The 13730-nt window shown below is 41.4% G+C and overlaps 1 protein-coding gene across 1 annotated transcript in view; it reads right to left on the bottom strand.

The window, feature by feature from the left end:
• Nucleotides 1–13730, bottom strand: part of hpse (heparanase) — a 43148-nt gene that overhangs the window by 18745 nt on the left and 10673 nt on the right. Inside the window, exons 4-7 of the mRNA XM_039759689.1 lie at nt 12334–12507; nt 8642–8813; nt 4123–4170; nt 3041–3134 (exon numbers count right to left, since the gene is read on the bottom strand). Of these exons, the coding sequence (XP_039615623.1) occupies nt 3041–3134; nt 4123–4170; nt 8642–8813; nt 12334–12507 (488 nt within the window). The remainder of the gene's footprint in view (nt 1–3040; nt 3135–4122; nt 4171–8641; nt 8814–12333; nt 12508–13730) is intronic.

The raw sequence follows: 13730 nt of genomic DNA, 5'->3' as shown, positions 1-13730 counted from the left end.
GCACATTTGGACAAGCCAGCTTCATTTTGGAATAAGGTGCTGTGGACTGATGAAACTAAAATGGAGTTATTTGGGCATAACAAGGGGCATTATGCATGGAGGAAAAAGAACACAGCATTCCAAGAAAACACCTGCTACCTACAGTAAAATATGGTGGTGGTTCCATCATGCTGTGGGGCTGTGTGGCCAGTGCAGGGACTGGGAATCTTGTCAAAGTTGAGGGACGCATGGATTCCACTCAGTATCAGCAGATTCTGGAGACCAATGTCCAGGAATCAGTGAAAAAGCTGAAGCTGCGCCCGCCGGGGCTGGATCTTTCAACAAGACAACGACCCGAAACACTGCTCAAAATCCACTAAGGCATTCATGCAGAGGAACAAGTACAACGTTCTGGAATGGCCATCTCAGTCCCCAGACCTGAATAGAATTGAAAATCTGTGGTGTGAGTTAAAGAGAGCTGTCCATGCTCGGAAGCCATCAAACCTGAATGAACTAGAGATGTTTTGTAAAGAGGAATGGTCCAAAATACCTTCAACCACAATCCAGACTCTCATTGGAACCTACAGGAAGCGTTTAGAGGCTGTAATTTCTGCAAAAGGCGGATCTACTAAATATTGATTTCATTTCTTGTTTGTGGTGCCCAAATTTATGCACCCGCCTGATTTTGTTTGAACAATTATTGCACACTTTCTGTAAATCCAATAAACTTCATTTCACTTCTCAAATCTCACTGTGTGTGTCTCCTATATGATATATTTAACTGACATTTTTTATCGTAACAACCAACGATTTATACAGGAAAATAATGACTAGTAACAAGGTTGCCCAAACTTTTGCATCCCACTGTACTCTAATCATTTTTGTTAGGGTGAATATATCAAGTATATAGCCCCACCCTGGAGCTTCAAGTACATGGAATTGCAGCTAATGTGCTGTCCACGTAGGTGGAGTTGATTCCAACAGACACCAACAGAGTCTAGCTACAGACCTCCAGAGCTGCATCCTATTACACAATAGTTAATATTAGGATTATGAGAGGGACATCTGACTCAGATAATACAAGAGTGTGTCCATTAAGCCAGCTCCACAAAGTTGGGGCTCCAGAGATACCAGTCTCAAATATATGTCTTTTTCTTCCCTTTTTTTCTCCATTTAAAAATACTTGCCTGTCAATGAGTGTATATGTGTATCTACTACTTCAGAAACCATTTTAAATAGTTTCATTTTATCGCAGTCAACTTTAGTTTAGTAATGTAATGTTGTCATATCTTATATATAAACGTCTATGCGTGGAAGTGTGTGTGTCTGTCTGTCTAGTCTGGAAGTACGAGGCTACAGCATAAAGCTCAAAGAAAGTGATTCTGCCGCCAAAGTGAAACCGCGTGGAAAGACAAACGAGAGAGAAACTCATTTAGCCGCTGATAGACAAGAGGGACGAGCACATCTACAAAACAAAACCGCCAACTCTGCATTTCAATTTTTTTTCCTGACAATTTCAACAGTTTCTAGGAGCCCGGGCTTACATAGTTCTAGTTATAAATATGTGTGAGCTCTATGAACGCATGTTAAGTGAAGACTGGTATACTAGAACAGTTCATATAGTAATGCCAATCACTTTTGTTTACTCTTTAACTTGGCCTTCTGTTCAGTGGGCGGAAGGAGGAGTATAGAAAGCTAATCAAGGACTTTGTTAAATGGTGCGACTCAAACCACTTACACCTGAACACCAGCAAGACCAAGGAACTGGTGGTGGATTTTAGGACGCCCAGGCCCCTCATGGACCCCGTGATCATCAGAGGTGACTGTGCAGAGGGTGCAGACCTATAAATACCTGGGAGTGCAGCTGGATGATAAACTGGACTGGACTGCCAATACTGATGCTCTGTGTAAGAAAGGTCAGAGCCGACTATACTTCCTTATAAGGTTGGCGTCCTTCAACATCTGCAATAAGATGCTGCAGATGTTCTACCAGACGTTGTGGTGAGTGCCCTCTTCTACGCGGTGGTGTGCTGGGGAGGCAGCATAAAGAAGATGAATGCCTCACACCTGGACAACTTGTGAGGAAGGCAGGCTCTATTGTAGGCACAGAGCTGGACAGTTTGACATCCATGGCAGAGCGACGGGCGCTGAGCAGGCTCCTGTCAATCATGGAGAATCCACTGCATCCACTGAACAGGATCATCTCCAGACAGAGGAGCAGCTTCAGCGACAGACTGCTGTCACCGACCCCACACTATGCGACTCTTCAATTCCACCCGGGGGGGGTAAACGTTAACATTATTCAAAGTTATTGTCTGTTATACCTGCATTGTTATCACTCTTTAATTTAATATTGTTTTTTGTACCAGTATGCTGCTGCTGGATTATGTGAATTTCCATCCATCCATCCATTTTCTAACCCGCTGAATCCGAATACAGTGTCACGGGGGTCTGCTGGAGCCAATCCCAGCCAACACAGGGCACAAGGCAGGAACCAATCCTGGGCAGGGTGCCAACCCACCGCAGGACACACACAAACACACCCACACACACTAGGGCCAATTTAGAATCGCCAATCCACCTAACCTGCATGTCTTTGGATTGTGGGAGGAAACCGGAGCGCCCGGAGGAAACCCACGCAAACACGGGGAGAACATGCAAACTCCACGCAGGGAGGACCCGGGAAGCAAACCTGGGGGTCTCCTAACTGCGAGGCAGCAGCGCTACCACTGCGCCACCGTGCCGCCCTATGTGAATTTCCCCTTGGGATTAATAAAGTATCTATCTATCTATCTATCTATCTATCTATCAACATTTTGTTAAGTCCATCCACCCGTTTCATTTCTAAATCACAACCAATTCCTGAACTCAGCGCCAGCCCATCACAGGGTAAGCACACACACACCCACACACGAGGGCCAAAGGCAAAATTTTGCTTAACTTACTCAAGCTGTTCTACATGGTTTGCAAATTAAAATTCTTTCTACCCAAGCATTACCACTGCAGTTCAATACAACACTGACATGATTTATATTACGTTAATACAATGGGGTACTGTTACCTGAAAAACGTCTTTAGACTTGACGGCAAAGCTATCCAATACAGCAGGACTGAGGAACTCATCTAGCGATGTGTCTCTCCCATCAACATAGTAACTATTTCAATAACAAAAAATTAAAAATAATGTGTACTTTTCTATTTTTCATTAATTATTGACCATATATGTATATACAGGGAGATTCACACAAAAGAGGTCTTGAATATTCTGTTGTAACTCCCAGTAGGAGGAAGCAATCTAAACCAAACAAATACGCTATATACCTTGACGTTTGTGTAATCGAATGCATGACATGCGATGCTGGAAGTGGTTTCCGTTTTCTGCCACACACATTTCGACGCGGTGCTCCATGTTCCTCAACGTATCGGAATAGCAGCAATTTCACGTAGGATGTTTTCCTTCAAATCTGCCACAGTGCGAGGCTTGTTCCGATAGACTTTTCCGTTGAGCAGACCCCAAAGGAAGATGTTTGGTGGTGTCAGATCCAGCGACCGTGCTGGCCACAGCCCCTTTGAAATGACCATGTTACCAAAGGAGTCATCAGTTTCTGCCATGCTCCTTGCCGATGTGTGACACATCGTTCCATCTTGCTGACCAATGAATTCACGATCATCCAGTTGATTCTGACATCGCTTAAATGAACTGGTGACCCAATAGGTTTGCAGCATGAAGATGCGCTGCTAAACACTCTACACCACCATCCTGATGAGAAGTCGAGTGCCGGAGTGAAGGGGTGTGGGCGGTATGCACCCAGAAATAGCAAACAGAGGCTAAACGTCGCAACGGCTGTCCGGCGCCTACCTCATCGCTCTGATGCTTGTTTGAAGCTCCATACACGGAGGAGCACATTGTACGTTGTTTTGTTCCGATTGCTTCGTCCTAGCGAGAGCTATTACAGAATATTCAAAGCCTCTTTCTAGTGAATCTCCCTGTATAAATCACTACACATAATGGAGTAAAAAGATGTTTAGTTAAAAATCAATTGTTTAACCAATAATTAATATGACACTCTGGGTACAGACTTCACAACATAGAAACACAGAACAAACAATAAAAATGTTCACGTTTATAAAGGTTTTGCTTACTGGTGCCATGTGCAAGCATTTATCACTTTTCCTGCAGCCTTCATAAACCTGAAATAAAAAGAAACAACCTAAAATATTATAAACTGTAATCTTTGGCTATTTTCTTCTCTTTTTCTCATCCAGCTGACTATGTTCCTGCACTGTGCTGCCACATTCAATCTGTTACCAATAATGGATTTTTACCTATAATGGCCTAGTGTGAGTTAATGCAGTACATATTACAACATTTAAAAATGCAGGCATTTGGAGTAACACCAGGTGGCTTAAAAGTGTGCAATGAAAATTTATACTACACTACTAGCATAAAGACATTTTGAGCAACTGGAAGAATCCACCACATGTAACTCTGTTGGAAAACAAGATTTCATATTATGTCAAATTGGAAAAAATCAAATTCTCTTTAAGAATGTCTGTTCAAAACTTCTTTAAAACTTGGCAAAAACGAATTATTATAATAGTAAACTAAACATGCTTGTGCTTAACTTTTTGGTTTTTACTCCATTGGCTGTTACACAATATAAGAAGACTTGTTTTAGACGGGACTACTTATTTATTTTTTTGGGTGGGTTTTGAATGCCAAGTCCTCTTTGGACTGTTTATGAAGCCCATCCTACTTCACTCTGCTCTATTTTGTCCGATTTAGTTATGTTTTCTTGCAATGTCTTGTGACCAGATAGATTAAATAAATTTAAGCAAAAAAAAAGGCAGGTATTTGAAATCTTCATTAATATGTGTAATATTGCATTTTTCAAGCACATCTAATAATTTCCGGTTGTTTGCACTAATGCGATCTTTACTATCATTTCAAATTTTCCTACTTCCATCATCTCTAACCTGTTCTGCATGTGTCTCGCGCCAACATTTTTGAATTCTTTACAACGTTCTACTTTGTCTTTTTCCGGCCCCGGGCATGGTTAAATCTCTTGGCACAAAATCTAGGTCTCTTTTCGACGCATTGCTCTTACTTTTTCGCTTAGTCGTTGACGTGTCATCTAGAACGTATAAAATTTTTAAGAGCTGAGAGCACAGGGAGTGTGCCTGCCATAAGCATTCCAACAACTGAGAGGTTAGATGACCATGGTCTCGTTTGAAAATGGTTGTAAGTAGGGCGTGACTTGCAAAAGTCACCTTCTCAAGGGACTTACTTCCAAAGGTTGTAAGTATGACGTGAACTGACCGTCTCGCGGGACATGAAAGTGTCTCTCTTCAAAAATCACGTCTCGTTGCAGGAAAAAAGTCTTGTCTTGTCCTAAAATTTTTTTTAAAAATAAAGATTTTATATACAGGTAGTCCCCCAGGTTACGGACATTCTGACCTACAACTTATGAATGGGGCAGCAGCTGCACCGCATGCGCCTCAGTAACTGCCGGTCCATCATCTTCGGCCTGGGGATGCTGCAAGTGGTGGCTGGAGGGGAGCGATTTCACTGCTCGCGCAGTGTAGTGTCCCTTGGGTGGCTCTCACTGTCCACCCACCACACACAGCTGCCCCGTTCATTCTCGGTGGGCAGCTGGTAATGCTGCAAGTTATGACCCGGTTGTGGCTGAATGGAGGCCACTGAGGGTGAACTGGGTGGCCCGGGGTAGCATTGCAGTGTGCCTCGGATGGCTGCCTGTTGAATGGGGGTGGTGGTGGGCAAGTCACTTCCTGCATTTGGCCGCACCGTGTTCGTTCTCGGTGGGTGGACGCTGCAGGCGGCATACTGTAGTGGAGGTGACAGTGAGGTGGGCTGGTGATGAACCAACTGCCCCTTGCCACCCCACTCATTCTCAATAGCAAGCCTGTTTGTACTGTTATGCACATAGCAGGAAGGTGTCTCTTGTCAGTACATCAGACGTGTTGACGACGGGTGCCTTCCTGCTGTGATAGCGTATACAGTGCTGTGCAGAAGAGCTCATCTTAACGTTTTGTCTTCACCCTTCAAGAATGTCTCTGAAACACAAATCTGATGCAAGTGCTGATGAAATAGTAAAGAAGAGAAAAACTATCACCATTAAAAATAAAGTAGAAATAATAAAAAGGTCAGAGAGAGGTGAAACTCCATCATTCATTGGCAGAGCACTTGGTTACAGTCGGTCAACAATAGCATTTATTACATTTATGTACCTGTTTCGACTTACATACAAATTCAACTTAAGTACAAACCTGCAGTCCCTATCTCGTACATAACCCGGGGACTGCCTGTATATATTTTTTTTATCATTTTCCTTAATTTATCTTGTATGTTGGTTGTGTATGGTGCCTTGCAAATGTGTATGAAAGCTGTCATTTTACACAGGGCCTTGGGCAGGCCTGGACCCTATCCCAGGTAGCACTGGGTACCAGTCCAGTGCACGGTGAACACACACACACACTCGCTAGCGCCAACTTAGCATTGCCAGCTCACCTAATTTGCATGTCTTTGGGCAGTGGCAGGAAACTGAAGTCCCTGGAAGAAGCAAAAACGCACACAAACACGGGGAGAACACAAGACATGAAGCCTGGTCTCCTTACTGCGAAGGAGCAGCTGATTCAGTTGTGCTCAGAGTTATGTGTTATTTTGTGATATTTTTCGGATTTGAATACATTGCTATTTAAGCAGCATGTTAAAGAGTATGAGTTAATTACACTCATGGGACTACCTTTTCTTTCTGGAAGAGCAGAGAGCACTGATTTGTTATTGCTATTATTTTTTTCTCTGTCTTACCTCTTTTTAACGTGTTATCTTCTTTAGTGTTGCTCTGGAGCCACAATGTCCTTTCCTTTAGAACAGCAATTCTTAATGCATTTTCTTCGTAAAAGAAAATGCATGGATGTTATTTCACAATATCAAATTGAGCACATCTGCCTGCTCGCTGTATCCCAGGTGATTTCTGATCTTGGAGGCTGTTATTTATTTATATTCAGAAAACGGTGTACAGCTCTTCTGATTCTGCCTACTCTACTATATATTCTCAGTTTAGATGAATGCGAATTTGTCTTTTATTTTCTCTCCCAAATGTGCATTTTTAAAGTTATACTGGCAGAGGATCAAGTCCAAATCCCATTAGATTTGTATTTTTAAAAAGCTCTCAAATTACTGCAGGATTTGTGTAGGTCTTTACAGGCTGTCATTGTGCTTATGCTGACTGGCAATGTTCAGGTCAACATGGTAGCTTATGGAATACACTCAACTTGAATTTTACTCAGTCCTACATTGTGTTCTGCTTTGAACTACTTTGGGGTGTTTTACATTATATATAAGAGAAAAAAATGCATTTAATTTGGGGTAAAGTCTAATATTTTATAAGCAATAACAGCCTTGGTGTGAAGATAGCGTGGTTGCCCCCCCCAGATACAGAAGAAGGTGTGATCACCAGCCTGGTCTCTGGAGCTTGCACACCCTCTCTAGGTGACATGTGTTTTTCATTGCTTTATTCCCCTCATAGTCTAATGATGAGTTTGTTAGTCTGTCTGAATGAGTGTGAGTATGTCCATGAGTGTGTTAGAAGATAGACTGTGCAGTCCATAGTTGGTTTTTACTCTGTACCAGTCACTCCAAAGATAGGCCCCATACTTCAAGACAGAAAGCTTGTAAGTAGACTAAGTGAATTAATTCATTAGCCTATACATTTCGGTCCTAATTGTGTTCAGCTCTTTACTTTAGACACCCAGGGTTATTAGAAATTGGTCACTTTATATAATCAAGCTAACAGAAAGGCAACAAATACTTATATGACACCACCTTGCAACAATGCTGTGCAGAAGATCAGCCCAGGTTTAATTCCTGTCAGGAAGGCACACAATTAGCACAAAAACAGTACAATTAAAGATTATTATTATTATTATTATTAATTTCCTGACCTGACGAATCTCATTTTTTTGCTGTGACCAGAATTTGACATACAGTACACAGGCCAAATTTCCCATGATTGGTCTGCCGATGAAAAAGAGGAAGGATTATTGTACTCTGCCACCCCCTGATCTAGTACGGAATTTATCCCTTTGTGAGCCCTTCAGCTGCCTCCCATTCGCATGTGTGTGACAAATGTTATTGCAAAAGTGTAAAATAAAATGTACATGTGAGAATTATTACGTTATTTGTACAATTATAAAAGTTACATTAATAAAATTACAAAAACAGTATGTCATGTCATGCATGCAACATTAGAGGATCGCCTTCTAGGCTTGTTGGAGGTATGCACTTCTACTTCGGGACAGGAGGGATTGCCGAAGCTAACAGTATCGCCTCTTTTCTTATCCATGACGGCAACTGACTCCATCCCTTCCAGTCAGTAGTTCTATAAAAGCCAACCATCCCCGAAAGGAGGCGACTCATTTGGACCAGAACTGATGGCAGACCCGCTCTAATAAGCAGTGTTACTTTTTCTGAGGCAGCCATTGCCTACTGTTTCAGTGGCTTTGCATCGTTATGCGCTTGCTTTCTTTTGTGCTCACGCCATCATATTAAATTTGGCTGGCAACCCAAGATTTTTTTTGGACTTCCCCATGTCTTCCCCTCGACCACTGTGGATAGACGATGTGCTGAAGAAAGGATTACCCATTAAGAAGTTTCCTTCTGTGCTTTTGTGGCTGACCTACATCAGGTCCATAAAGGCTGGAGCTCTGAAACAGTGGGTATTTCTGCAGAATATTATGAAGGTGAATAAAATCTTTTCCTAGCTGGGATCCATCAACTTTTATCCCAGCCTTCTTCTCAAAGCTGTTGGGTTCTAAAAAGAAAAACATCCTGTGATAGCAATAATGAAGAAAAAAAATAGTAACACCATAACAAATGATAAAACATCTGGTTAAAATCCCAAATTCATAAAAAAGGGCTAATTAAATTAGATAAAATAGATCAAAAGCATAATAAAAGACATAAGTGTTTCTATCTTATAGGAAGACAATGTGGCATAAGGGCTTGTTTATACTTCACTCTGAACGCGTACGCATCATGGCTGCCATGCGTTCCCAGCATGCATTTGACGCATCCTCTGAGCAGGTCCTCAAAAATTAACGAGACGCGTGTGCGAGTGGGAGCAGTGTGATAAAAGTTGGAACGTGACATCAGAGTCTCTGTTTACTATCTGCATGTGACAGAAAGCTGCTATACGGATCCTACAGCATTGTTGTGCACACTTCAATGTTTGATGAGTGGTTCGATGTGGTCAAGCAAAATGGCGACATACAAATGCATTCATGGTGCTTTTATATTCAAGTGTCGCATAATGCCCATTGTAATGACACATTTTAAAAGTCTCATATACCATCTTCTGTGCCGACTGTTTTTTTTTTTGCACCTTCACAACAGCATCAGAATGTAAGGCAGAGTAGTTGAGCCACTGATAAAAAAAAATTAGGGACACGGTGGAAAGGGGTATTTTGTAATTAAAGTGGATATGTCAGCTTTAATCTCAAAATGTCCACTTCAACCATGTAGTTTACTTTATCATTAAAGCAGACCATCGTAAACGTCATCTTAAAACCGATCCAGTTGTTAATTGCTATGAGCTTCTGGGGCTTCCTCCTGAACTGACAGCAGCAATCGCAACACAGAGCACATTAAATATATGATACTAAGGGAGACAAGCCCCTCTAGCGCCTTCGGCACCCAACCCCTAGTTGCGGCCAGAATATTAGTAAAATCTGTAAATGGACAAAAGAAAAATTATTATTTATCGGGGTCAAAATCACGAAATTCTATAAAAATGTAAAAGAAAAATTCATTATTTTTTAATGGAGTAAAAATCATGAAATGAGAATAAAATATTTACTCTCTTACCGATTGGAGTATTCCCGTTAAACTGAGATCCACTATGCTCGATGAGTATTTATAAGAGACTAAAGAAACGATCCATTCATTTTAACGGACATTATTATAGATAAAAAAAAAAAACTTTTCTTAAAAAAATGACTCATTTAAATAACAGGAAAAATCACGTGAAAACTAAAATGGTACGCAGTGGGTCATCGTAAACTCAACCTTCAGCTAACTAAATCACCTAAATACAAACACTGGTGTTATGAATAGATTTTTTTTTTAATAGTTTGCTTCTGTGAAAGAAAGTTTACTTGATCAAAAATCATGTAATTTATTGAATTAAATTATTAAATTATTGAACTAATGATTTATTGAAATTAAAAAGCATTGACTTTCTTGATATTTTAGTTTATAACTTAAAAATGGAATAAGAATCTGAAAATCTAACAACATCAAATTAATGTTTGATAAATTCTGAAAAGAATGATACCAAACCTATATATGTAGGTTTTAAAATAAGTCCGATATAAAGCGTGACAAAAAAGTCACATAAAATCACTGCACCTTTAGGCATAGGATTATATATATATATATATATATAAAATATATATATATATATATAAATATATATATATATAAAATATATATATATGCACATTTAGAATCTTTATGGGCGGCACGGTGGCACAGTGGGTAGCGCTGCTGCCTCGCAGTAAGGAGGCCTGGGTTCGCTTCCCGGGTCCTCCCTGCGTGGAGTTTGCATGTTCTCCCCGTGTCTGCGTGGGTTTCCTCCGGCGCTCCGGTTTCCTCCCACAATCCAAAGACATGCAGGTTAGGTGGATTGGCGATTCTAAATTGGCCCTAGTGTGTGCTTGGTGTGTGGGTGTGTTTGTGTGTGTCCTCCGGTGGGTTGGCACCCTGCTCAGGATTGGTTCCTGCCTTGTGCCCTGTGTTGGCTGGGATTGGCTCCGGCAGACCCCCGTGACCCTGTATTTGGATTCAGCGGGTTAGAAAATGGATGGATGGATGGATGGATATTTTAGTTTATAACTTAAAAATGGAATAAGAATCTGAAAATCTAACAACATCAAATTAATGTTTGATAAATTCTGAAAAGAATGATACCAAACCTATATATGTAGGTTTTAAAATAAGTCCGATATAAAGCGTGACAAAAAACGTCACATAAAATCACTGCACCTTTAGGCATAGGATTATATATATATATATATGCACATTTAGAATCTTTATGGGCGGCACGGTGGCACAGTGGGTAGCGCTGCTGCCTCGCAGTAAGGAGGCCTGGGTTCGCTTCCCGGGTCCTCCCTGCGTGGAGTTTGCATGTTCTCCCCGTGTCTGTGTGGGTTTTCTCCGGGCGCTCCGGTTTCCTCCCACAGTCCAAAGACATGCAGGTTAGGTGGATTGGTGACTTTAAATTGGCCCTAGTGTGTGCTTGGTGTTTGTGTGTGTCCTGCGGTGGGTTGGCACCCAGCCCAGGATTGGTTCCTGCCTTGTGCCCTGTATTCAGATTCAGCGGGTTAGACAATGGATGGATAGAATCTTTATGTATACTTGATATCACTTTCATGATGAAATGCTTTAAAGTGTGTATGTTACATTTTACAGATAAGTTGTTAACTTCATTCAAATAATGAATACTGATAACAATTGCACGTTGTGGCGGCACAGTCTGTCTCACAGGGAGTCATGTCCCTGGTATTCCCTGCCTGGAGTTTGCATGTTTTCCTGGTGGGTTTCCACAGTGTGCTCCGGTTTCCTTCCAAAGACATGAAGGTTTGAGGATTTGGTGATGCTAAAATGACGCCCATGTATGCGAGTGCTTGTGTTCACCTTGCGATGAGCTGATGCCCCAATTCAGGGATTGTTTCTGTCTCGAGTTCGATGCTTGCTGGAATGGGCGCATCCCTGGATTGATGGATGTAATCAAACATCCTTTTTGGAGATATTGCGGCAAGGTGTCCTCAGAATTTAATGGATGTTTCAGGCAATTTACAACACAGCGAAGCCGAACCAACTCTCACCGTGATGATATCTCGCAGTGCCTCCTGGTAGAATCTTCCAGACTTACGTAAAGTATGTGCGCAAGTATAAACAGTACAACACTTGTGTAGCAGTAGCATCCGCTGGAGCACGCGCCACGTCACATGAAATATGAACCTGGCCTTATGGTGAAGACTTTGGACTTCAAATACGGAGATTGTGGTTTCAAATCCCACTATTAACACTGAGTGACCATGAGCAAATCACTTCACCTGCCTCTGCTCCAAATGGGAAAAACAACAGAAAATCAAACGTATCTAATTATATCTCAAGTGTTGTCAGTTACCCTGGATAAAGGTGTCAGCCAAGTAACAACAATGAAAGCCTCTTGTTCTATAACAGTATTCTTTCAAACAAGCTTACATTGAGTAATAAAGCCTTATCTTAAAGAAGTTACTATAAACAAAAAGTCTAACATCATCACCCACCATTGCCCAGCTCCCATGATATTCTATACTGCTTTGACTGACAGTACTTCAGGAGCTGCTCAGCATTAGAGCTGTTCCAAACATTGTTGTCATTTCGCAGTAAAGCATTCAGGCCAAAGATCAGATGAAACCCTGAGCAACTGGCAAATGCATACAGCATATCCACTGAAGATCCTGTTAAAAAATTCAAAGACATAAATTTAAAAACTGTAAGGAGTCTTTTGTAGAAACGTACACACACACGAATTTAATATTTTTCTGGGATTGGTCCAAGCTGTAAAGAGGGTTATTCATTCAAGCAATTAATCACTGAATTTCACATATTTTAAGATTACCTTTAGGTGAAGTTTTTTTTTAGTTTATATGACATGATGATTTTTTTTGGTTTGTACTTAAACAAAAGTGAAGGATCGAATAAGGCTTTCAGTATAAAGGCAATGATATGTGCAAAAAAGTATGCATAAAACTAATAGAAACTGCTTACAGACAAATTCTCAAAAATACCTTAAAATTCTAACTGCATCTAAAATAGTAATAACCAGCACTAGGTTGCCCTGGCCTTTAGAGAAATAAAAAAATAATAATAATACCAAATTATTATATTTAGTGCAAAGCAAAGACAACAATCAATATGTCACCGTGATGCAAGCTGCAATTGGTTATACAGGCATTGACTAAATGGCCAAACGTTTGTGAACCTGACCATCACACATACATTAAATGAGCTTGTTGGGCATTCCATTCTAAACCCATGGCCATTAACATGAAGTTGGCCCCCTCTTTGCGACTATTACAGACGTCACTCTTGAAGTTTGTCTTTGGGAATGTGTGTCCATTAACTCGAAAGAGCATTTGTATGAAAAGGTACAGAAGTTGAACGAGAAGATGTGGCTCTTCATCAGTGTTTTAATTCATCCCAAAGGTGTTCAGTAGGGTTGAGGTCAAGGCTCTATACAGGCCACTCGAGTGCCGACATGTCTTTAAGGACCTGGCTTTGTGCACAGGGGCACAGTCATGCTGGAATAGAAAAGGGCGTTTACAAACTGTTGGCACAAAATTGTAAGCACACAATTATCTACAACGTCACTGTATGCTATAATATAGACAGTACCCTTCACTGGAACCTATGGGCCTAGCCCAAACCCTGAAAAATAGTCATGTCAGTCAGTCACTGTCATTATCCAACCTGCTATATCCTAACACAGGGGTCTGCTGGAGCCAATCCCGGCCAGCACAGGGAGCAAGGAGGGAACAAACCCGGGCAGGGCGCCAGCCCACCGCAGGGCACACACCCACACACCAAGCACACACTGGGGACAATTTAGGATCACCAATGCACCTAATCTGCATGTCTTTGGACTATGGGAGCAAACCCACGCAGACACGGGGAGAACATG

This window comes from Polypterus senegalus, chromosome 7 (genome assembly GCF_016835505.1).
Source record: "Polypterus senegalus isolate Bchr_013 chromosome 7, ASM1683550v1, whole genome shotgun sequence".
In the NCBI taxonomy this organism is placed as follows: domain Eukaryota; kingdom Metazoa; phylum Chordata; class Cladistia; order Polypteriformes; family Polypteridae; genus Polypterus; species Polypterus senegalus.
Note: the sequence above shows the minus strand (reverse complement) of the source record. Positions and strands in the feature narration are given on the sequence as shown.